Source organism: Leopardus geoffroyi, chromosome D1, assembly GCF_018350155.1.
Source record: "Leopardus geoffroyi isolate Oge1 chromosome D1, O.geoffroyi_Oge1_pat1.0, whole genome shotgun sequence".
NCBI lineage: Eukaryota > Metazoa > Chordata > Mammalia > Carnivora > Felidae > Leopardus > Leopardus geoffroyi.
In genome coordinates, this window is record NC_059329.1 from 26,643,651 (window position 1) to 26,669,927 (window position 26,277).

The following is a 26,277-nucleotide window of genomic DNA, read 5'->3' on the forward strand; positions in this document are numbered from 1 at the left end:
TTCCCTCTCCAGCATTCCTAAATTGGTCCCTTGCCTGCTATCTGCTCTTTCTGCACCATTTGTTTCCTTCATAGTTCCTACCACTATTTGATATTACAGTTGACCCTTGAACAACAGGAATTTGAACTGCATGGGTCCACTTATACACAATTTTTTTTATAGTAGAGTACTGCGAATGCACTTTTTCTTCCCTATGACTGTCTTTTTTTTTTTTTAATACTTATTTATTTTGAAAGAGAAAGAGAGAGGGGGAAGGACAGAGAGGGAGAGAGAATCCCAAGCAGGCTCCACACCATGAGCACAGAGCCTGACATGGGGCTCAATCCCATGAACCCACGAGATCATGACCCAAGCCAAAACCAAGAGTCAGACCGCTCAACTGACTGAGCCAGCCACCCAGGCACCCCTGCCCCCCGCTGCCATGATTGTCTTAATAGCATTTTCTTTACTGTAGTTTACTTTATTGTAAGAATACCACATATAATACATACAGTATACAAAATGTATGTTAATCAAGTGTTTATGTTATTGGTAAGGCTTCCAATCAATGGTAGGCTATTAATAGTTAAGTTTTTGGAGAGACAAAAGTTCTGTTGTAGATTTTCAAATGCCTGCGGCATCAGCACCCCTAGTCCCCGTTTTGTTTAAGGCTCAACTGTATTTGCTTATTTACATCTTTCCACCCACTTTCCCTCTAGAACACAGGCACCAGTCTGTCTCTTCTTAGTGTCTGAAACAGAGTTTCAAAAGTTCAATATATTAATTGCCAAATGAATTAATCATGTATAATTGTTATGACATACTATTTTAACTATATGGAAATATTTGAGACCCCATTTTTAATTGTGGAATAATATTCTACAGAATCTGTGTTCTGTAATTTACTTGGCCAGGACCTGTAGTTGGATTTTGAGTTTATCATTTTGCTGTTATAAATTCTACCCTATTCCATCAATTCCAAGATGTTTATTTCTCCTATTTTAATATCTCAGACCATCTCACTATCCATGGCATTCTGCAATTACTGCTGTAATGTAGCTTTCTTTCACTACCTGCTCGTTTCTCTTGTACAAACCTGGCCATGCTCTTTACACTGTTTTCACCTCATTCAGTTGTGTGCCCCATCGGCACTCCATGACTTATGACTTATTAACACTTGATAAGAAATGCAAAATAAAGAAAAAAAAGAAAAAAAAAGCCATCTCCCTGAGAATAAATAAAGGAAATGTCAAAGCAATGCAAGGCTGGTGTGATCACCTTGCAGGACTTCTATGAATATACCAAACATCAAATTGTCAGAAACTTCCTACTGACTTAATGAAAAACCACCTAACTTCCAAAAATATGTGTTTTAATTGAGGGAAAAGACATATGGGTTCAGTCAGTGAGAAAGTATAGGGTCAAAACTTGCACAGAAATGCCATCAGTAGTTTGGAAAAATATCCAAGAGGCAACAGTAGATCATTTATTTTAAAAATACTACAGCATCAGGGCACCTGGGTGGCTCAGTTGGTTAAGCGTCCGACTTCGGCTCAGGTCATGATCTCATAGTTCGTGGGTTCTAGCCCCGTGTCGGACTCTGTGCTGACAGCTCAGAACCTGGAGCCTGCTTCGGATTCTGTGTCTCCCTCTCTCTGCCCCTCCCCGACTTGCACACACTCTCTCTCTCTCTCAAAAATAAATATTTTTTTTTTTTAAATACTACAGCATCACGAACACCTTGATGGCACAGAAGACAACAGATAAAGAAAACACAAATATCCATGACAAAGTAAAACAGTGATTCTGGATTTTTTAAAAATGTTATGGGCGTCTGGGTGGTTCAGTTTGTTAAGCACCTGAGTCTTGATTTCGGCTCAGGTCATGATCTCGCAGTTTGTGGGATTGAGCCCCAAGTTGGGCTCTGCACTGACAGCTCAAACTTTGCTTGGTATTCTCTCTCTCCCTCTCTCCCTGCAATCCCCCCACCCCCCTGCTCTCTCACTCTCTCTCTCAAAACAAATAAACTTAAAAAAAAAGTTACACTGTACACAAAGGCAGTTTATACCTTAACCAATTTTCTGCTTATATGTGCCTTTTTAAGTATGCAGAAATGTGGTATGATTTCAAAATTATCTCTAAATAAGTCTAACACAGCTCCTGCAATAAGTAGAAAATTACTCTTTTTGGTGATAAAAATAAGCATAATAACATAGCTTAAAGTGGCAACATATTTTTTCTTAATGGTGTATAAAATAATGGTTCATCTTCAAGTCCTGGGTATCTGAGTCAGTGAAACACGGCATTACAAAATTAGAATGTATCTAGTTCTATCTTTGTTTATAATTATTTCCTCAGACTAATTTTCAAGGACTGGATTTACCAAGCCAAGTACATTTTTACTACACACAGCCAGAAATAATCCCACAAAATACTGCAATTTTGTAACAAATATCCCTATTTTTTAAACCCTCACATTCATTGTACTACATCCATTTATTTTTTGCTAATTTAAATTAATAAAAATAGTAACTCAGAGTTGTTTTAAGGGTTTTATAATTATCAACATTGAAAAAACATTTTTTAATATTTCTTTACTAGTGATTCCTCCTCCAAATAAAGTCTGTTCCTGGTATTCAGTCATGTGTCTGTGTGGATACCAAAAAGGGTAGAGGTGTTTTCTCTGTTTTTTATCTTAAACCTTTTAACGTGTATTACAAATACTTCTCCCACCCTGTTGCTTCCTTTGCATCTGTTGTTTTGGTTGTTCGTTACACAGATAGTCTTATTTAATTGTTTCTGCCTGTCTTTACCTCTACAGTTCTATCTACTGAGTTAAGAGAGAAAATAATCTCCCTTCCTCAGTCAAGAAGTATTCACTTTGGTATCAAGAATTTACTGCGATGGATAATATGAGATATGAATCTCCTTTCGTATATTTTCTTTGGGGCTAACGAATCATCTATTTGATGGTTTCAAAGACACGGGTTTTGTATAACTTTTGAACAAAGCCTAGGTCTTTGTTCTCCCCCTAAAAAGGTACGTACTTCTCACTCTTACCCCATTGAAGCACTGTGCAATTCAGTGTTCATGTACCGATAAAATCATTTCTCACCTCTTTTTTCATTTATATCAAGAATTTTTCCTTAGAACCACAGCAGAATTTTCATTATGTCATCAAGAGTTAATATTTAGACAAATTTCTATAGTTATCCCCCCAAAATATATTCCTGAAATCAGAAGTCAGTGCATAGAATTCTTTGGGTAAAACGAAGTAATCCGGTAAAGAGATCTTGCCTGTACATCTACATTTGATTTTATAAGATTTCCTGTTTCCAACCAATTCTGCAGAGTGTATAAATGACATTAAGTGACCCCAACTTTAATCACTCCATCACAAATACCAGTCTGTTCCCCAAACACAACTACCTCTTTACCCGTGGGCCTTATTGTAGGCATTGGACAGAACCCAAAGTCATACACTTTTCATTCTGGTGTTGTTTTTTTTTTTTTAATGTTTATTTTTGAGAGAGAGAAAGTGACCGAGTGTGAGTGGGAGAGGTGCAGAGAGGGAGACACAGAATCCGAAGCAGGCTCCTGGCTCCGAGCTGTCAGCACAGAGCCTGATGCAGGGCTCAAACCCACAAACCGTGAAATCGTGACCTGAGCCGAAGTTGGACGCTTCACTGACTGAAACACCCAGGCGCCCCTCATTCTTTTTCATTTATGGAATTACCACAGACGTACTGTACACAGCAGGTACTCAATAAGTAAGCAAATTATAAGGAAAGGAACATTTTTATAAGAATCCCACTTCAGAGAAAAAATAAGAAGAAAAGCGTGAAACAATCACTATTTCTGACAAAGGTACCACGGCCCCCAGCACTGTACCTTCAGTTCCTGTTTGGGTTCTACATTCTTTATTGTTGTGTAATACACGTGGTGACCATATTGGTAAGCCACCAGGTTCTGCTCCAGGTGATTCTGGGCTGGACGTACGAACATCATCCAGTTACATAGGGTCTCATCAGACAATTCAAACCACAAGTCTTCATGCAAATCCCTGTCTTTTCTGTCCCCTTTCTCAAGAGAAACCTGTAACCAAAGAGAACGTAAAAAGCCACACCAAAAAAACAAACAAAACTTTTAACATGCATTAGTGTAGTAATATACAAAACACTGCTCCTTCAATTAACCATGTATCCTTATTCTTCCTTTTGTATCTAGAAAGATACAGGCATTGTGTCTTGCCAAATGTAAAAGGAAAAGGACATTTTCTGAGAATTACCTGGCAAAATGTTAAAGTTAACAATCTCACTGTAGCTTCAGTTGAGGCTTCATCATTAACTAACACATCAAAAAATGCTGTAAATAAGCCGGGAAATCAAAGCAAAATACTCTCTAGTTCCTTACAAGTTACTTACTTTAGGGATTGAACTGCATTCATTTCTAATGAGTAGCCTAGGGGCACCTTGGTGGCTCAGTCGGTTAAGCGGTTAAGCATCCGACTTCAGCTCAGGTCATGATTTCAGGGCTTGTGGGTCCAAGCCCCATGTCAGGCTCTGTGCTGACAGCTCAGAGCCTGGAGCCTGCTTTGGATTCCGTGTTTCCCTCTCTCTCTGCCCCCTCCCCCCCTTCATTCACACGCTCTCTCTCTCTCTCAAAAATAAATAAACATTTAAAAAAAAAATTATGAGTAGCCTAGTGATATGTATTTCTCTTTACAAAGTAACATTCTTTCTTGGAGATCTTGAGCATTCACCAAAGAAAACCTCCCCATGACAACAGCTGATTTCTCAAAAACCACACCCCAAGGGGTGCCTGGGTGGCTCAGTCGGTTAAGCGTCCGACTTTGGTTCAGGTCATGATCTCACAGTTGTGAGTTCGAGCCCCACATCTGGCTCTGTGCTGACAGCTCAGAGCCTGGAGCCTGCTTCAGATTCTGTGTCTCTCCATCTCTTGGCCCTTCACCTGCTCATGCTCTGTGTCTCTCTGTCTCTCAATAATAAATAAACATTAAAAAAAATTAAAAAAAAAAAACCACACCCCAAATATTCTCCCTTTCTGCTGCCCTTTCATGGTTCTCCAGAGTGGCTCTCCAAGAAGCAGACAGCGCAGAGGATGGATAGAAGCAAAAGCATCAAATGTGAAGAACAGAGATCAGTATAAATACACTTTAATATTAGGTGAGCCATTCTTTAACAATAGCTTCAACAGGACAGACCTGTTTCAGAAACTGAAAAGTAGTTTTCCTATTTTAGGGAAATTGTCCTCTCCCAAAAATAAATATTTAAAAAAAAGAAGAAAGAAAAGGAGATTGGGAGACATGGAGAGACACCAGGGATGAGTGCGCACACAGAGGAAAGGCATGAGGACACAGAGAGAAGGAGGCTGTCTACAAGCCGAGGAGAGAGCCCTCAGAGGAAACCAACCCCGCCAGCACCTGCATGTTGGCCTTCCAGCCTCCAGCGCTGTGAAAAAAAATAAATTTCTGTTCTTGAAACCACCCAGACTGTGGTAGTTGTGACAGCAGCTCCAGCAGACAATACAGCCCCTGAGAATGGCCACCTCTCAGAATAATCCCTGAGGGGGCTGAAACTGCAATCTCCAATTTATTGGTGAGAGAGAAAATGTTTCGCTTCCAAACAAATTCAGCAGGGAAAGAAAATACTAGCAAACAACTGCTATGGAATTAAGAAAATCAGTAGGAAAACATGTGCCTCTTTAAAAGTTATTAAGAGCAAGAGTGAACTATAATAAAGCCGAAATTACCTTCAGATGAATGTAACAGTCTTTCAGCTCGGACTCCCTGACGAGGGGTCCCTCCACAGGGCCAAACTGGGTGCGCTTGGGAATGCGCCTTTTGGAGAACACCCCTCCAAGGAACCTGTCGATGTAGAGGACCAGGGGGAGGCTCGCTCGTGCTCTAGTGAGCACAGGCCGATTGGGGATTGGATGCAAGGGGCCATGCTTCGGGCACACTGAAGAATGAGCGTTATTACACTCTTCACACCCTGCAAAAGAAAGAAAATCTTAAAGTCAAATTCCTGAACATCACCTGATCTCAGGTAAAAAGTTCTAACCTGAAGCCTGCCCCCCCCCCCCAATCTAAGGTTGCAAGCCAAAATCCAATTAACTCCTACAATTATACTACCCGTTCAATTGTAATATGCCAGCTTTCATAGACTGTAGACCAATAAAATCCTGTCCCTTTCCTCTAAAATCAGCCAGAATTTGCTTGTGCCTATCAAAAATAATACACAGGCAGTGACTTATTTCTCTACTGGAGATTAAGTCACATAGTAGTCCACTAAATTTACAAATCAATTATAACAGTTCTGAAAAGAAAAAAAGAAGAGCTTATTAGGATAAATGCTGCAAAATCTGGTAAGACAAAATAGGTGAATTTTACAGTATGTAAATTATAGCTCAGTGAAGCTATTTAAAAAACCCTGACAATACCATTTAATCAGTTTCCTCAAAGGGAGTCATGGAAGCCTCATTGTCTGGGAATGTCTAACTCAAACAGAAAGAGCACGATGCAGAGTTTGAGATTTCAATGCATATTGTGCGAAGATAATGCTAAGATGAATGAATGAATTTAGCATTCCATCCTGCATTCTCTTGAACGATAGCACAGACCAGACAGGACACATTTCCAGCTCTTTCTAGGAGTGATAACTTTGCATTCAGCATCTACACTCAGTCTCTCTTTCCCAGTGGTACCTATTTGTAAGCTAACTGCCAGCACTAGATATAAATGGCCACAAAACAGAGAAAAGTGCCTGGACCACACAGGCATCCTATTCATGACACTTAACCACACATTTAATTAACCAAACGTCTTTCACCCAACTGCAGCTGTGTGATGACCTGGCTTAGGAAATAGGTACTTTTCAATTCCTACAATTCTCCAATAACAGAGAGTTACTTTGTATTACTATTTGTAAGATAAAGTAACCTTATGTGTATTTGACTAAGGAGTTGCTTTGAAAAGTCACGAATTCAAGGAAAAACAAAATGAGGAAGTTCTCTATTGCCCATGGAGGTGAGCACTGGCCCCAAGCACACAGACTTTCCCATCACCACACAGAAGGCCCCAGGAAAGAGTTGGCGCGTCCACAAAGTTCTGAACAGCCTCAGTAATTCCACTAAATGAGATACGAACTTCACCATGTAAGCATGAAAATCGATGAAAAGCAGCAATGATTTGGTAGGTGAAAGCAGGAACCCTCCCATTCTCTCCCAAAGCAGACAGTACAGAGAGGCAGTAAGTGTGGCAGTTAACGGGGGTCGCACTGGAGCCAGACCACCTGAGCTGCAATCCTGACTCTCAATTAACATCATCTCTGGAAAGCGACCAACCTCATCAAAAGGCTATGGAAAGCATTAAGTAACTCAGAAAATGTACCACCGGTGCCTACAATATAATAGGCATGTTTAAAAGGTTACTGTGGGGGCGCCTGGGTGGCGCAGTCGGTTAAGCGTCCGACTTCAGCCAGGTCACGATCTCGCGGTCCGTGAGTTCGAGCCCCGCGTCAGGCTCTGGGCTGATGGCTCAGAGCCTGGAGCCTGTTTCCGATTCTGTGTCTCCCTCTCTCTGCCCCTCCCCCGTTCATGCTCTGTCTCTCTCTGTCCCAAAAATAAATAAACGTTGAAAAAAAAAAAAATTTAAAAGGTTACTGTGAAGAGAGGCAAGACAGCAAAGCTAACTTGTTGAAGCTGAAGTGGCAGAAAGTTCCAGGAATGGACAAACGTACCCCAGTGGTGTGACAGCTCAAGGGCTGGTCTCAGAGACTTGGGCTCCGAACCCGATCCACCACTCACTCCTGCGTGACGTGAACCACTCACAGAGCAGGCTGCTTAGCTTCTTCTGACCATCGGTTCACTCATCACTAAAATCTGAACCCACGAGAAAGCATCAGCGCCTCCCTCACAGGCTGCAGCGGGGACTGAGTAAGATGGCACATGCAGAGCAGGAAGCACGACATCTGCACACAGGAAGCCCTCAGCACATGGTAACCATGTTGCTGTGACCACACACACTCCCAAGGAACAGCTCATACTTACATAAGTCATGCGGGTCAAAGGGCCGAGGCGGATCCGGTTCCCAGTCATCCAGGTCTGTGTCTTCACCATCCTCCTCCTCTTCTTCCTCAGTATCTTCATCCTCATCCTCATCCTCTTCCTCTTTGGCCTCCAGTCTACCCATAGGGTTCTGCAGTGTTGCCAAAGGGTCTGAACCGTCCACACCCTCAATTGAAGGTAACACCTGGTTATGCACCGGTAATGAGGCCTGGACAAAGTTTAACCATAAAGTTAGCACACATTTGCTTTCACCTGGCTGGTATACACACACACACACACACACACACACACACACACACACACACTACAAGGTTCTGGTGGAAGATGTTCATCACATCAGCTCCCTTCAAGACCCTGAAGAAGAAATTATTTCCAGCTCTAGGCTGCCTTCATCTTTGCTATTTCTACCCCACATCTGAGAAAGCTGTTAAGAAAGCCTGGGCACTCCCTCCTTTAGTGCCTGCCCTGTCTCCCCAGAGACTTCAAACCTTTCCATACCTTCTCGGTGTATCCGTGGTGTCATGTCTCAACATCTGAACTCAATTTTGAGTGTGTGTATGTGTGTGTGTGTGGGGGGTGGGGGTGGGGGGAGTCCCTCCTGCCTTTTCAGGGTGGACACAACACAGTGTAAGTAATAATTTGACCAATATTCAACCATTTCACTTTTAAAACTAAACACACGGCAGGGGGCAGGGGTGGTGCCTGGGGGCTCAGTCGGTTAAGCGTCCAACCCTTGATTTCAGCTCAGGTCATGATCTCACAGTTCGTGGGTTCAAGCCCAGTGTTGGACTCTGCACTGACAGTGCAGACACCTTTTTAAGACACCTTAAAAAGTTCCCTACCTAAGTAAGTGTCACGGGGTTATATGCTACCCCAGGTTCTTTTATCCAATCTTATTTCCACTGCCTGTACTCAAGTCATGTCCCTTTTCTGTTCAATAAATAAAGCAAGTTTTTTAAATGCCTACTCCTTTTTTCTTTATCTTCCCATATGTTGCCGTCCCCGCCCAGAAGGCTCTTCCCCCACCAATCTCCCAAACCCTGTCGTGTTCCGGTTTCTCCATGAACCATCTCTGACCACTCTAGTCCTCCCTGATTCTCCTCTGCTCTGATCCCTGTAGCATTTGGAGTCACGGAATCCCATTCTACAACATCCCTCTGCTCCAACATTTCATCATCTCACCAGACAGGCCAGATCATTTGGAATCATTCAGTGATGGTTCCGTGAGGCCGAGTTCTCCCTGTCTCCATGCAGGAGGCAGCACCTGCACCTTTCCCCTCAAGTAAGACAGAATCGGCAAAGATAAGAGGCTCTGCAAATACTCCAAGACCAAAACCCCTACCTCATTCAAGCATTTTCACATGGCCAAATTTCCAGATCCCTCACCATCCTGTTGGCTTCAAGTATTCGTCAATGGAGTCCACATTTTCAAATGAATATGGCTTCAGATTACATTAGCATTGATGACAGCCATTGTTCCACTACTGACCCAGTTTGAACTTGAAAATAACTAAAATCCCTGAGTCCTTTCTTCCTCCCACAGAGTGCTATTAAACCATTTTACTCCTCCTCATGACTTAAATAGCTGATTTTTACTTAAATGGGGGGGGGGGGGGCAGGCAGATTTTGCATTTATCTCCAGTAATTTCATTTTGTTACTTTTTCTCTTCTTCCAGTCTGCCAAGATCCTTTAGAGTCTTGATTCTGACGCCTCACACATTAGCTATTTCTCATAGCTTTGTATCCAGTGCCAAACACCATCTAGGTTTCAATTAGCGTGCATTTGCATGTGAGTCCTTCTTGCCTCTCCAACTGCACCTCGGGGAAGTAGACCATGGGCTTTGGACTCACACAGACTTGGATTAAAATCCCGGCCCCACTATTTCGTGAGTTTAATAAAGCCTCTCTGAACCTCAGTTTCTTCACCTGTCAAATGGACATAGTCATACATGCCTCATTAGTTGTTGTGAGGAGAAAATGAAACACTATGTATATGAGGCCAGTAGTAGAGTATCTGGCATTTAGTAACTGCTTGATACTAATAATAATCAACTACTATCACAAGTTCTTTAAGGACTGAGATATCACATACTTCCTCCACAACCTTAAAAGAGCATGTAGCAGGGATTCAATGAAGATTCATTTATAGAAATACATTTGGCCCTTTAGGAAATGACATTAATCTCTTCAGCCACGTAAAGGAACTCTACTGTATTCACAGAAAGTCCTTTTTCAGTAGTGCTTTTTTTTTTTTTTTTTTTTTTAAGTGAGAGAGAGAGTGTGCATGAGCAGGGGACAGGGAAGGGACAAGGGGGGGGAGAGAGAGAGAGAGAGAGAGAGAGAGAGAGAGAGAACATTTAGCAGGTTCCATGCCACAGAGCCCGATGAGGGGCTTGATCCCAAGACCCTGAGATCAATACCTGAGCAGAAATCAAGAGTAGGATGCTCAACCAATGGAGCCACCCAGGTGCTCCTCAGTTGTGCTTCTAAGAACTTCTCAAACTCCATGAAGAAACAGTATTGTCTGTGTTTACAGAATCTGACCTGGACAGCTGTACAGCAGCTTACGATTACTGCCCAATATTTGAAGCACTCAGGCTCCAGAGAGCAGATAAAATCAGTTACCTCAAAATAGCACGAGCATGTTTAAACATGCATTCATTTAACCCAGGAGCCAGACTCATATATGACATTCCATCTCTGGCTCAGGGCCTTTTAGAAGCTTTTATATGAGAGAACAAAATTCTGGGAGATGCTTCAGCATCACAATAAAAACAGGATAAAACATCCACTGAAGTGAGACTCGTCAAGGAAAAGAAAGAGGGACTTCTGGCAATGAAACTGCGTGCGTCACCTCCCCCCGGATCCTCTCCTGATCCTGCAACCAAGCTATTCTTGCTATCTCAGAGTGCGTTTTCCTTATCACCCTTTATTCGAAGCCACTTAAATTTCATGCCAGCGTTAGTGATGAATGTTATCACACACTGAACAAACTAAAGCATATATATCCACCTCTACTCCACATAAATTCTTTATCACTTTGCAGAGCCAACCGAAACGAATGAATTCAGTAACCCAGAGTTATCCCAGTGAAGCTGTGATGCATTTTTTCCCAACAGATGCTGCTAGAGAGACTGTGGTTGGGCAAGGTTACCGCTGGCTTCTGGCCACTGCTGAGAAAGCTGACATTAAAATAGTACCAACAACCTCCTCCTCCCCCGTGCTGGAACACTCCTGAAAGGCTGTAGCAACTAAAAGGCTTGAATCCTTCAGCATTAGCTTGAAGAACTGACGCTAAAGCAGAGGTTGTGTATAGACCAGAATCACGCGAGATACTGTGAGCGTTAGTGTCGATGATAATCACTTCTAGGTAACCAGTGTATTTCTAGGTAGCACAGACCTTAATACACAGTGGGCACACCTTACAAATTTGTTTCATTAATAATTCAAAGCCAACTGACATTTCTGGAGAGCTAGGCATGTCTTTAAATTCCTTTGAGGTCGGATAACACTACCACACGGCTCCTAAGTGACAGAGAGGGAATTCAAATTCAGACTCTGCCCTGCTTTTTCCACTCCGTCACAGTGGCACCTATGTGGTTAAGTCTGTTCAAGGAGGGCACCAGAGGAGGTAAACATCACACACACCTTGAATACCAGAGCAACAAGGTAACCACACCTGCTCCGGAGGCACCAACCAGGCAGTGAGGAGGCGAGCTGTGTGTGCCAAGTTCACTCACAGGAAGTGAGTAAGCAACAAAAATATGTTAATCCTATGCACTTTATCATGCGCAACAAAACACAGGACAAGGAAAAAGAATGTGTTCAACTTATGGTACACTTTCTCCTGCCCAGTTAATATCAGTCTCCGTAATTATTTCTGAAATTACATAATGCATTTCAGGATACAATGTATCCCAGAAGTGAAATATGAAACTACATTGGACAGCAGCAAACACAACAGAATGCTTCTGGATTCCTACTGAGACCAATTATCATTGCAGCATATTTCCTTCTCAGTGTGTGGGGAGTCACACATGTTCATTTTCAGAAACAAAGGGGAGAGCGTGCTTCTAGGTCTGGAGAGTGCCAGTGTCTTCCTTAAGGACAAGGGATGCACATATATGAAAAAGGCTTCAGATGAATGTTGCCACCACTATAAACAACTGAAAATAGGAAAGTTTTTGCTAAGGGGAGAGGGGAAAAAGCACTCATCCACTGTGGTAAACTGTCACTCTTAACTTCCTATCTAGAATTTTTCCAGGTCACAGAATAAACTGACCATCTCTAAGGTATTTATTAGAGGCAGAAATAAAAGCCATGCTGGTTGAAAGGAAACTGCAAGAAGGAAAGGTGCTAAGCCAATAGTTACACCGCCTCGTAACGCCAGGGCTCAGAGAGCTCTCCGACTACAAAACATGAGAGGAACAGATTGTTTCTGGAGATTAGAGAAAATGAAGGGTTCTTTGAGGTGCCAAGGGCAGCAAAACTTCTAATTAAAACTATGCCTTGATATTAAAACAACAAAATGCCATTTTGCCTATCAGATTGGCAAAATTTGAAAAGAATGCAAATACTCAGTGTGGCAAGGGTGAGTGGAAATAGGTATTCGCACGTATCGTTAGTGGGAAGGTAAATTTTTCAGCATCTGCAAAGCAATTTAGAGAGTCTTATCAAAATAACTTTCCCAAGTGCTCACTTCCGCAGCACATATACAAAATAACTCCCTCTCATCCCCGCAAATAACTTTCGCGTTTATAATAACAATTTTCAATCCCAGACTTTAGCCTCTACTACAAAGCTGTCGTCATCAAGACAGCATGGTATTGGCACGAAAACAGACACATAGACCAGTGGAATACAATAGAAACCCCAGAATTAGACCCACAAAAGTATGGCCAACTAATCTTTGACAAAGCAGGAAAGAATATCCAATGGAAAAAAGACAGTCTCTTTAACAAATGGTGCTGGGAGAACTGGACAGCAACATGCAGAAGAATGAAACTAGACGACTTTCTTACACCGTTCACAAAAATAAACTCAAAATGGATAAAGGACCTGAATGTGAGACAGAAAACCATCAAAACCCTAGAGGAGAAAGCAGGAAAAAACCTCTCTGACCTCAGCCACAGCAATTTCTTACTTGACACATCCCCAAAGGCAATGGAATTAAAAACAAAAATGAACTATTGGGATCTCATGAAGATAAAAAGCTCTGCACAGCAAAGGAAACAATCAACAAATCTAAAAGGCAACCAACAGAATGGGAAAAGATATTTGCAAATGACATATCGGACAAGGGGCTAGTATCCAAAATCTATAAGAACTCACCAAACTCCACACCGAAAAACAAATAACCCAGTGAAGAAATGGGCAGAAAACATGAATAGACACTTCTCTAAAGAAGATATCCGGATGGCCAACAGGCACATGAGAAGATGCTCAACGTCGCTCCTCATCAGGGAAATACAAATCAAAACCACACTGAGATACCACCTCACACCAGTCAGAGTGGCTAAAATGAACCAATCAGGAGACTATAAAGGCTGGAGAGGATATGGAAAAATGGGAACCCTCTTGTACTGTTGGTGGGAATGTAAACTGGTGCAGCTGCTCTGGAAAACAGTGTGGAGGTTCCTCCAAAAATTAAAAATAGATCTACCCTATGACCCAGCAATAGCACTGCTAGGAATTTACCCAAGGGATACAGGCGTGCTGACGCATAAGGGCACTTGTACCCCAATGTTTATAGCAGTGCTTTCAACAATAGCCAAATTATGGAAAGAGCCTAAATGTCCATCAACTGACGAATGGATAAAGAAATTGTGGTTTATATACACAATGGAATACTACGTGGCAATGAGAAAGAATGAAATATGGCCTTTTGTAACAATGTGGATGGAACTGGAGAGTGTTATGCTAAGTGAAATAAGTCACACAGAGAAAGACAGATACCATATGTTTTCACTCTTATGTGGATCCTGAGAAACTTAACAGAAGACCATGGGGGAGGCGAAGGAAAAAAAAAAAAAAAAGGTTAGAGAGGGAGGGAGCCAAAACATAAGAGACTCTTAAAAACTGAGAACAAACTGAGGGTTGATCGGGGGGTGGGAGGGAGGGAGGGTGGGTGATGGGTATTGAGGAGGGCACCTTTTGGGATGAGCACTGGGTGTTGTATCGAAACCAATTTGACAATAAATTTCATATTAAAAAAAGAAAGAAAGAAAGAAAATAATAAAATAAATAAAAAATAAATAAATAAAACAATTTTCAACACATCAATTAGCGAGAACAGTATAATAAACCTCATGCACCCATCACTCAGCTTCAACAATTATCAATTCAACGCCAACCTTATTTCAGTTTTCCTGCCACTCACTTTCCCCCTCACTAAATTATTTTGAAACAAACTTCTGACATGATACGTTTTCATCTATAAATAAATGGCTTAGTAGATATCTCAAAAAGAAAAGAACTTCTGTATTGTATGCATCATTCCTTAGTAATACCAAATATGTAGCTGGTGTTAGAATTTCCCCAATTGCCTTACACTGCTGCATTTTTTTAAAGTTATTCATTTATTTATTTATTTTGAGAGAGAGAGAGAAAGAGTGGCAGAGAGAGGGAGACAGAGAGAGGGAAAGAGAATCCCAAGCAGGCTCCACTCAGCACGGAGCCCAACTCAGGGCTGGATCCCATAACCATGAGATCATGACCTGAGCCAATAACAAGACACCGTGGGGCGCCTAGGTGGCTCAGTCAGTTAGGCATTCGACTTTGGCTAAGGTCATGATCTAGCGGCTTGTGAGTTTGAGCCCCGCATTGGGCTCTATGCTGACAACTCAGAGCCTGGAGCCAGCTTTGGATTCTGTGTGTGTCTCTCTCTGTCTCTCTCCTGCTCGTGCTCTCTCTCTCTCAAAAATAAATTTTAAAAATTAAAAAAAAAAAAGAGACGCCAAACTGACTGAGCCACTCAGGTGCCCCTCATGCTGCTGTTTTTGAACGGATAGTTTGTTCAAATCAGGACTCAAGGTCCACATATCACATGTGATGGATATGTCTGTGAAGACTCCTTGAATGTGTAAATTCCTGTTCCTCTTCTTTTCCTTCACAATTTACATGTGGAAGAAAATAGGCCATTTGTCCAAAGATCTTCCCACAGTCCAACTACACTGACTGCATCCTTTTGTGTCTTTTACTTGTTCCATTTTGTCTACTGTGCTTCCTCTAAGCTGAAAGTAGAATCTGGAGATGTAATGAGATTCAGGTGTTTGGTGTTGGGGGAGGAACACTTCATATGTTGTAAAATGCAATAGGAGGTACACAACACCAGGAGGCCTATAATGAATGGTTCTCTCTTCTCAGTGATATTAACTATGTCCAGAGGGTTAGGTCGAGCCATCCATTATAAAGTGCCTCATCAGCTTTTTCCTGATGCTTTCAGACTATTGTTGATGATCATTGCCTAGATCCCCATTTCATTAGGAAATGAAAAATGGTGATATTCCAAGCCAATCACCCTCTCTTTATTTATTAGTTGGAATGCTCCTATAAAGAAATTTCCCTCAAGTAATTATTTACCTGAGTGCGTTCAGAGAGAAAGGCTGGATTCCTTTCCAACATTTACCAGTTTTTCAAATAATGTGGTCGTCCCCAACATCCTCAAAGAGTGACCAATGAGTTATTTCTTTTACTATTTAATGACCTTACAGATTTGAAATATATTTGATGTATTTCAATCTATTGTTGATGCTTTCCTTTTTTTACAGGTCAAATGTCCCATTTTGACATTTTCAAGCTGGATTGTGAGTTCTTTCTACAGGACCCCAGAAGTTTTCACTACCTTCCTTGCATTCTGACAAGACACTTGAGGCACATCTTGTATATTTCCTGTCCCAGAGCTTGAATCTGCCATTTCCCTTTTATTGGAAAATTGTATTAGAGACCACACTGGCTCATTGTTACTGGATTGATGACTCGGGCTAAACCTTTTCAGTGGTCCAAACTAGAAAACATGTGTTTTAAGAGAAAACACATTATGAGTTTACACAGACATTCTAATTCAGATTTAGCATTCTGGGATTTTATTTAACTTGTTTGATTTTTACATCTGTATCTTTTTTTCACTTTTACAAAAATCTTGGCTCTTAAATAACTTTAAATATGAATACCTCTAGTCTCTATCATTTCTCTTTGGGGAATTTATTCTAAGGAAATAAGTGGATATGATATCTATGGCAATGTTCTATATAGTAGCAAAAAAAGAAAATAACTTACATATAAAACAATAAACAGAGAATATAAATAATAGAATGCTATACAGGGGCACCTGGGTGGTTCAGTCAGTTGAGCACCTGACTTTGGCTCAGGTCATGATTTCATGGTTCATGAGTTCAAGCCCAACATCCAGCTCACTGCTGTCAGCACAGAGCCTGCTTCAGATCATCTGTCCCCCTCTCTCTCTGCCCATCCCCCACTTATGCTCCCTCTCTCTCTCTCTCTCTCTCTCTCTCCAAACATTAAACATTAAAACATTAAACAAACATTAAAGTACATACATATATATATGCATGCTATACAGTCAATAATGACAATGTAGCTTTTCAGGATGCTATTAAAAGAAAAAAATCAAGATGAAAGCTACTTCTGTTTTCTCTTCTTTTTAAAAAAAAATGAGCTGTGATTGACATATAACATTATATTAGTTTCAGGTATACAACATAATGATTTGATATTTGAAAGTCATTTTAAAAGAAAAAAATTGAATACTCTAGTTGAAAACACCATCGACTACTGAATAAATATGCAAAATCCAAACAAAATATTAGCAAACCAAATTCAGACATATATGAAAAGGATCAAGTAGAGTTTATTCCAGAGTGCAAGTCTGGCTTAATTTGTAAACATCAATTAATATAATTCACCATATTAACAGAAAAGAGGAGAAAAATCTCAACAGATTCAGAAAAAGCATTTGAGAAAAGTCAACATCCATAGGGGCGCCTGGGTGGCTCAGTCTGCTAAGCATGTAACTACTGATTTTGGCTCAGGTCATGACCTCATGGTTCCTGAGATCCCTGCCACGCCAGGCATGGAGCCTGCTTGGGATTGTCTCTCCCTCTCTCTAAGCCTCTTATGTGCTCTCTCTCAAAATAAATAAATAGACATTTAAATATATGTATTTTAAAAATCCTACATTAAACAACATTTTTAATAGTGAAAATTTTTCCTTTGAGACCAGGAAGGGAAAAAAAGAAACCTACTAGCACCACTTCTGTTCAACAATGTATTAGAGATCCCAGCCAATAGATGAAAAGGGGAACAAAAAAGAAATAAAATTAAAAGATATAAGGTTTAGGAAGTATCGGAAAGAAAGAAAAGTGTCAGTATTCACAGACAACATGACTGTTGGTTAAGAAAATCCAAAATAAAAGTTAGAAAATGAAAACTTTAGAGGCGCTGGGGTGGTTCCTTCGGTTAAGTGCCCGACTTTGGCTCAGGTCATGATCTCGTGGTCCATGAGTTTGAGCCCCACATCGGGCTCTGTGCTGACAGGTCAGAGCCTAGAGCCTGCTTCGGATTCTGTGTCTCCCTCTTTCTCTGCCCCTCCCCTGCTCATACTCTGTCTCTGTCTCTCCCTCTCTCAAAAATAAACATTTAAAAAAATGAAAACTTTAAAAATTATACCACTTATAATATCATCAAACACACCAAATATCCAGGAATAAGTCCACTGAAGGATGTGTAAGACTCACTACTCAGAAGATAGTTTTTTAACTTTTATTTTAAACTTAGGGATATATCATGTCCGCAGATTGGAGGACTCAAAACTATAAAGATGTCAATTCTTCACAAACTGATTCATAGATACAATGAAATTCCAAGCGAAATAAATACTGCAGGACTTTTGTGGTCACTTCCAGTTTGATTCTAACATGCATGTGGAAAAGCAAGGGGCCAAGAAACTCTTGAAGAACAAAGTGGAGAAAGGATCACACTCTGGAATATATATTGTGATATATTCATAAAACCGAATACTAGATGGCAATAAAACAAGAAGGAAACAAAACCCCACAGCTTCAACACAACAACAACACAACAACACAAACGGGATCTCTGGGGACTTATGCTGAACAAGAGAAGACACAAAGAAAGGAAATGATACTAAATAGTTCCATTTATATACAGTTCAAGACCATGGAATATTAATCTCCGATGTTAGCAAGCAGGAGAGTAGTTACTTTGAGGAGGAAGGAACAAGAAGTGATTAGGAGGAAGCATGAGGTTGGCTTTCAGGAGCTGGGAATGTTCTATGTATCTGTGTGTTGGTTATACTGCATGCTTACTTCACAATATATCAGTGTGCTATATACTTACAATCTTTTGTGCTTTTCTAGATGTATGTTGTAAGTTCATTAAAAAGTGAAAAACACACACATGGTGGACACAAAGGAAACTACACAATAACATGGAAGAGAACAGATATAAAAATGATTATAGAGAATAGATTAGGTACAGAACTAGAAGAAGAGTCAATATACTTGTGACTGATGTTCCTGAAAGGTAAACATATCAAATGAAACTGAAAAGATTTTCAAAAGTCTGATAAATGAAAACGCTCCTGAAATAGTCTTAACCTATACATCTCAAGGACATACACTGTATAGGGAAATTCTGATTCATATGCTGGCGAAGTCATTAGACTTCCAAGGAAAACTTCAAGGATAAAGTATCAGATAGGCATGAAGACAGAGAAGGAATGAGGAAAATAATCAAAATTAGACTCAAGATTTCTACAGATTAAATGCCAGTAGAGAATGCAGCTAAACTCTAAATAACTGTGGTTAGTGAGCAGGACATAAATATATGAGTCACAATAATAATGCACCTGACACAGAACAGTGGTGAGGACACTGGGAGGAAGTGTCAGCGTCAGTGATGCTCTTATCACAGCAGGAGCCAAGGACAACACAGGACTAGAGCTCAAGTGCAGTCCAGGAGAACATGATGACTCCAACCTCCTTTACTTTCACCTCAGTTTTGTTTTCTTCTGCTCAAGTCAATTTAAGTTTAAAGCATTTAGATTCGTAACAGCATTTAGGGCACAACGCCATTTCTCCCGCCCCCCCCCCCCTCATGCCTGTTTATCTATTTGTATGTCTAGAAGGATGTCTGGAATAATAGTCACCAAATATTAAGTTAATAAGGATGTTTCTGGACAGAAATTGTTTGGTTTTTTTTTTATGTACTTCTTTTTTTTTTGTTTTTGTTTTTTGTATTGCTTCAATATTTTATGAAAAAAAAATTCATTACCCCAAAACTGAGTAAATGAACTAATCACCTAGGAAAGACAAAAAATTTTTTTTCTGCCAAGTTGTCAAAACTAATTAAATCTAGCCTTTGCTTGCTTGATGGAATCAATAAATACAGAAAAGGACATGATATGTCAAGAATATACCTAATTATTTTAAAACTATTAAAATAAAATAACTCTGCTATGGACTGTGTTTCCCCAAAATCTGTATGTTGAAAGCTAATCCCCACACATGAAACTAATATAACACGGTATATTAGCTACACAGGGAATAAAAATAAAGCAAGCTAATCCTTAATGTAATGATATTAGGAGGTGGGGCCTCTGAGAGGTGATTAGGTATTGAAGGTAGAGCCCTCGTGAACGGGCATCCCCAGACACCTGGAGACTTCTTAGCCTCCGAAACAGTGAGAAATAAATTTCTGTTGTTTATAAGCCACCCAGTGTATCATATTGTATTTCAGCAGCCTCAACAGATTAAGACAAATTCTCATTCAAGTTCACAGACACCACAAAATTGCAGATTATTATCAATCAGGAACAAATTCAACTATAACTTAAATGACAAAGACTCCTAAGAATTCTCTCTAGATTTCATAAATAACGTTAACAAAACTACTGTTCATATTTCAAATGGAAGTATCTGAATCATCTACTAAAAGAATTTAAATGCACAAAGTGCTTACTAATGGGAATTTACTTCATAATCACTCATGACACTCAGTAGTACCGCTAAGTAACAGTCACGCTAGCCAACATGGAAATAAAACCATTTGGAGCCATAGCTCCTTTACAGTAAGACTGAGGGGTATCTAGCTTCTATACCTTCTTTACCAGTTTCACAATCTGGAGGAAAATAAGGAAGAAATCCCTCAAAGTAAAATAGAACATACTAGAAATATGGATAAAAGGGGAAAAAACATTTTAAAAGAAAACCAAGAAGGATCTCAATTTTTCAGAAGCTAGGATGAGAAAGGGTGCTATCAAATTTACATGTAGAAATGTTTTCCCTAATATTTAAAAATAGGAAAAGTACCAAAATGTTTCCAAATTTCCAAAAAGAGACATTTTTTAACTCAGGATTATTCTTTGGAACTTGAATCAATATCTTATTGATAGACTTAATTTTCACATTTTCCTGATGAATCATTTTCTTATTACCGAACTATTTCAATATGTACTGATTGGAATGTGTTCGGGCTATGTTTCGCTTTGTTTTCATCAAAGGAAGTAGAGGCCATTTGTAACACATAAGAAATAGACAACCAGAGAATGCATAGCATAGGGCGGGGGAGGGGGGCACATTCCAGGGAACGGTAAACAATAAAAAGGCAAAAAAAGCAACTCATTACCTGCTGAGCTGTAGCATCCTGCTGGACATAAGCTACCTGCCCTGGGTCTGTAAACAGAGTCTAGGCAAAAAACAAAACAAAACAAAAAACATATCAATAAATCTTTAGACAGCTTGCCTGCACAGGAAAAATTCTTGACAGGCTTTGTTCCCATGTAGCTAGTAATAATCCTTCATTAATAAAGAAGATAAAGATAGTAATCGTACTTTTAGCTAAAGCCTTTCACAGAGGGCTCCAAAGAGATTGTATAAGTTAACCATCTCAACTAGCTAACATACTGGACAATTTTACTCTTAAGCGAAATCTCTCTTGAGGTTGAATGTCAGCACTAATTAAAAGGGTATGTCACAGAAACGTAAAAGACATGGCATGAACAAGGGTGCATACGTTCACACATGACACTATACATCACAGGAGGAGACTCGTGATTAAGCGAAAATGGATAGAGACACAGACACACAGAAAACTAGTATATACACAAGGGTATTTTTCAAACACAATGCATGCTCATTAGCAAAAAAGAACGAGAAGGAAAATAAGTTGAATTTAATGTTCCACAGATTCATCCCTGGATAAAGCCAGTAAAATCATAATTTTGAAAAGTTCTCATTATAAACACATAATAATTTGGGTCATGATACAACAAAGCTAACTAGAGAAGGAAAATCTTCAAAGTTATTTTAGCCAGGGCACCACAAAAAATCACCAATCCAGAAAAGTTTTCTTTCCTCTAATTTGTTCAAGCCTTTAGCAAACCTAGGGGAATAAGAACTGTAGTTGAGTTTTGATTCCAGAGGTACACATAGGAGAATTTCATCCAGTTGTAAGATTTCTTAGACTTGGTATTTAAAACTTATCGTTAAGTCAGGGGGGCACCAGCCTGGCTCAGTCAGAAAAACAGGTGACTCTTGATCTCAGGGTTGTGAGTTCAAGCCCCACCTTGGGTGTAGAGATTACTAAAGTTAAATAAACTTAAAAAAATTACCATAAGTCAAACATCTAATTTTTCTAGTAAGTCAGACATTTGTACTTTTCTTCATAATCAGACATTTAGTAACATAGTAATAAACTAAAGTTGGGCTCTTTACATAAACTATATGACCTTATTTTAATATAGTTATGTGACTAAAACGCAGCAGAGGCATTCTGAAAGTACCATCTGACTATTTGGTGATTTCACCTTCATATAAATTTGAAAGGTATTAATTAGGTGGGCCCTATTTCTTCTTGAGAGTGACTAGAGTCTCTTGATTAAATATTGGATGAGGGTAAATTTTTATTACCAGGATTCTACTATAAAAGTATGGAACTTTTTTGTAAATACATTTAGAAGTGCTCTGTGCATTCTAAAGTGGTAACATACAAACTAACAATTAAATATTTGTGGGGGTTTGGGGGTTTTTTTGTTTTTTTTTTTTTAAAGATTCTATTTTCAAGTAATCTCTATACCCATCGTGGGGCTCTAACTCACAATCCCAAGATCAAGAGTCACATGCTTTTCCAGCTGAGCCAGCCAGGTGCCCACCCGTGTATATATGTGTCATGCATTTGGAAACTAACACCCCAAGTCACTGAGAAAAAAATAAAAGTAATTCTAATTGTGCAGCATTTACCTTTGCTTCCATCGCAGTTCTACAAATCAGCAAATTAATAAATAGTAGTTAATAAGCTAGTAGGACTTTTTGCTTACACATTTAACTGAAATAGTCTGTATGGTTTTCACTGATCTGTCTTTGATTAAGCTATACGAAACTAAATGCCATTTTTGACCTGGTTCTTGATACAAAGAAAAGTAACAAGTTGAGAATCAATAGTGACTGGGACAAGAACTCATGGGAAGGCAGTGCTCTAACTCCTTATCACATTTAATTTAAATAAACAAAGCACATCTTCCTCTGCCAAGATAGTTATAAGCTCCCGAAGAGCACAAATCTTATCTGAGGCATATCATACATCACCACACCTAGCACAGTGACTGGCAGAGAATGAACACAGAAGTCACTGGTGAGTTAACCAATTAACAAACGAACTACAAACAATAATCCTTCACATGCCTGTGCAGCTTCCACAGGATGGATGTACACCAGCGTATGCTCAGGACCGTCCACTGAAGCGTAGGAGGCACCATCTGCCGTGTATACCACCTGCTGGGGTGGACGAACCTGGTCATCGGTGTAGACAATCTGAGCCACAGTTCCAGCGTCAGGAACAAAGTGCACCTGGGGCAAAAAGCAGCAAGTAGGTAGAAAGTGTCCTTGTAGAACAAAACCAATCTCACAAAGCTCTATGGCTGACCAAGCACAGTACACGGTTGCATTTCTAAAACATCCCCAATGAAAGAAGAATTGATACACCTTCATCTACACTATTAGTGACTTGGAGACAGGATCCAATGACCTTGTTGTCAGATCATTTACTGCTTTATATTAAGCAACTGATATAAATCTCTCTTTGCCTCAAATGTCCAATGCAGACATCTCTTTTGGGGAGTCCTGAGGGGGCAGTTAGCTAAACCTGGAAATGTGACTGAAGATTCCTGGTTGTCGATATGACCAAAATACAAAATACAAATTATTCTGTAATATAAAAAAAAGTCAACTCAAAAGCCAATGGCTCTCAACACATCATAAATATCATGCTTTATAACTAACAGTGCCTTTCGGGAGACACATTAACACAAGGTCACTTTCTTTCCTACATGTTTTTTCACAATCCAAGTCTATATGGACACATGTCAGTGACCGTTTGCTAAATCAGTGAGTGTAACTGAACTCTTCCTTGCCAGGAAGGAAATTCTAATCAAGCACTTTCAAGGGGTTTTGGAAAACTATTGCAGTTATCACCAAGGTAAGTAATTTTCTATCTACCAAGAACTAAAGCAGAAACTGAATTCTATAAAATGCTTTCTGAGTAGTCAGCTTTGGAGGTTTGAATTCTTGAAGGCTGGAGCTTGGCACATAGCCTGATGCCTGATATTGAAGGTATGGAAGCAGATGGCCAAGTACACATTTTGGGAGAGAAATAATTTATGTGCTGATACTGAAGTTAGGTTGGGATCTTTACTCTTATATCATCTTGGCTTCAGACCTAACTTGTTTTCTTCCAGTGTTCTCCGGTGGAGAATAGTAGATTCCAAAGATGAAATAAGCAAATTTAATCCCCAGAAAGAAACCTGGGGACCAAATACAATCAAACCATCAGAGAAATAAAACAAACCTCCACTTCTATACTCAGTGATTAGTCCAGTTTCTACACAAATTTGATTGTCTATGAAGATATAATTTGTCTATTGGAAGAATTAAGCTTATAACATATTTGCAGTTTTAAGTGCTACATGATAATTTTGTGACTTTAGATTTGTTCATTAACATCAAAACTTGGTCTCCATCACTCAGCACTTTGCTAACATCAGAGTTCTTGGCTAGGAAAAGAATCAACTGAGAAGGGGGACTTCAATGAGGGGTGTTGAGCTCTACTATCTGGTTACCTACAAATGGGGACCCTGTTTCTGAATGGACTACATTTTTGTTTATAAACAAAATACACCAAAATGCATAGCTACATGAAAGTTGTCTTCAAAATGTTTTCTATGAGAAACAGCACAGTTTTCTCAGTTATTCCGCTAGAAGCATCACTAGAACGTTTTTTTGTTTGTTTGTTTGTTTTTAAGTATTGAAGATCAACTTTATTTATTGTAACATTTGTCATACTACTTAAGCTAAATGAAATGTGTATATTTAAGGATCTCAATGTTAACTGCCTGATTTTGATTATAATACTAAGGTTATGTAATTTAACAAAACACTGAATTAAAATTGCATATTTATTACAATGCTTAAAAATCAAGTTTTATACTTTGGCCACGTATGGTTCCATATGACTGCTGACTGTTCCCAAAATTCAAATCCACACCAAAAAAGCAGACATTTGCCTTTGCTAAGAATATTCAAAAGAACATGCAGCTGGCTATGATTGCAGTCCAAAAGGCAGTGATCATCCATTATGGCCACATTTTAGTAAGTGACTAACCTCCAAAGAGGTTGACTCAATGGGACCACTTTCAATTAGACCTTTACATTCTGAATTTGAAAGAAAAGAAAAAGCCACTCTACAGACATACTTTGTGCTTCATTACACGTGAAGAATCAAAACCCTATAGGAGATAACATAAAAGAAACACACTACAGTTGGAGGCTTTCAGTGCCAATAACATAAAATAAAACAGTGAAACAAAGTATGACGATAAGTTGCAGAAATGGCAGAGAAGCCTGTGGGGGGGGGGTCACAGAGCTCCTCTAAATCATAGTGACTCACACTGATGGAGCATTCAAAGTGCTAAAACCCTCCTTATTCCTCCTGTGCAAGTCCTGTGTGCTGCTCCCTCCCAGCTACTCATCCCTACAGAGAAGCTGCAATTTCTGTAGCTGTCCGCAAACTGTACCCAGCTGAAAAACTGTTATCAGTACCAAGCTGGAAAGGCCACTCTTCACCTGTGCAGCATTCTCTTCATGTTCTGCAGATGTAGACCACACATGTGAGCTGTCATCTTTGGAATCCATCCTTCCCCCTACTGGACAGCTCCACGTCCAGGGCACCTAGAACAGCACAGGGTGGGGGACAGTCATCTGTCCACCACGCGCGTGTTCATGAAGGACGGAAAGACCTCTCTGCAACGTGCCTGAAAAGAGAGAGAAAAGGAACCACGTCTTTAAATAGATAAATGCATTTTAGTAAATTGCAGTTTCAACCACAGAGAGAGAGAAAAAAAGAGCTTTGTAAAAGATAACACACCTGGACAAAAAGGTAAAAATGGAGAAATTATTTATAATGATAATACAATGTATTGCATGCTTGCTATGTTCTACACACTCATTAGATAGGTGTAACCCTCATTTAAAATACTGAAGGTCTGGGGGCGCCTGGGTGGCTCAGTTGGTTAAGTGTCCGACTTCAGCTCAGGTCATGATCTCACAGTCTGTGGGTTCAGGCCCCACGTCGGGCTCTGTGCTGACAGCTCAGAGCCTGGAGCCTGCTTCGGATTCTGTCTCCCTCTCTCTGCTCCTCCCCTGCTCGCTCTCTCTCTCTCTCTCCCTCTCTCAAAATGAAATAAACCCCCATCAGGGAAATACAAATCAAACCACACTGAGATACTACCTCACGCCGGTCAGAGTGGCTAAAGTGAACAAATCAGGAGACTATAGACGCTGGAGAGGATGTGGAGAAATGGGAGCCCTCTTGCACTGTTGGTGGGAATGCAAACTGGTACACCCACTCTGGAAAACAGTGTGGAGGTTCCTCCAAAAATTAAAAATAGATCTTCCCTATGACCCAGAAATAGCACTGCTAGGGATACAGGAGTGCTGACGCATAGGGGCACTTGTACCCCAATGTTTATAGCAGTGCTTTCAACAATAGCCAAATTATAGAAAGAGCCTAAATGTCCATCAACTGACAAATGGATAAAGAAATTGTGGTTTATATACACAATGGAATACTACGTGGCAATGAGAAAGAATGAAATATGGCCTTTTGTAACAATGTGGA

At 40.0% G+C, this 26,277-nt stretch overlaps 1 protein-coding gene across 4 annotated transcripts in view; it reads right to left on the reverse strand.

The window, feature by feature from the left end:
• PRDM10 (PR/SET domain 10) overlaps positions 1-26,277 on the reverse strand; it is a 104,449-nt gene that overhangs the window by 41,409 nt on the left and 36,763 nt on the right. For 3 of the 4 annotated variants that reach the window (XM_045483470.1, XM_045483471.1, XM_045483473.1), the window contains exons 2-7: positions 25,224-25,411; positions 22,788-22,952; positions 20,734-20,793; positions 8,050-8,275; positions 5,752-5,993; positions 3,871-4,074 (exon numbers count right to left, since the gene is read on the reverse strand). In XM_045483470.1, coding sequence (XP_045339426.1) covers positions 3,871-4,074; positions 5,752-5,993; positions 8,050-8,275; positions 20,734-20,793; positions 22,788-22,952; positions 25,224-25,292 — 966 coding nt within the window. In that variant the 5' untranslated portion in view covers positions 25,293-25,411. The remainder of the gene's footprint in view (positions 1-3,870; positions 4,075-5,751; positions 5,994-8,049; positions 8,276-20,733; positions 20,794-22,787; positions 22,953-25,223; positions 25,412-26,277) is intronic. The other variant, XM_045483472.1, reaches the window with a different exon arrangement.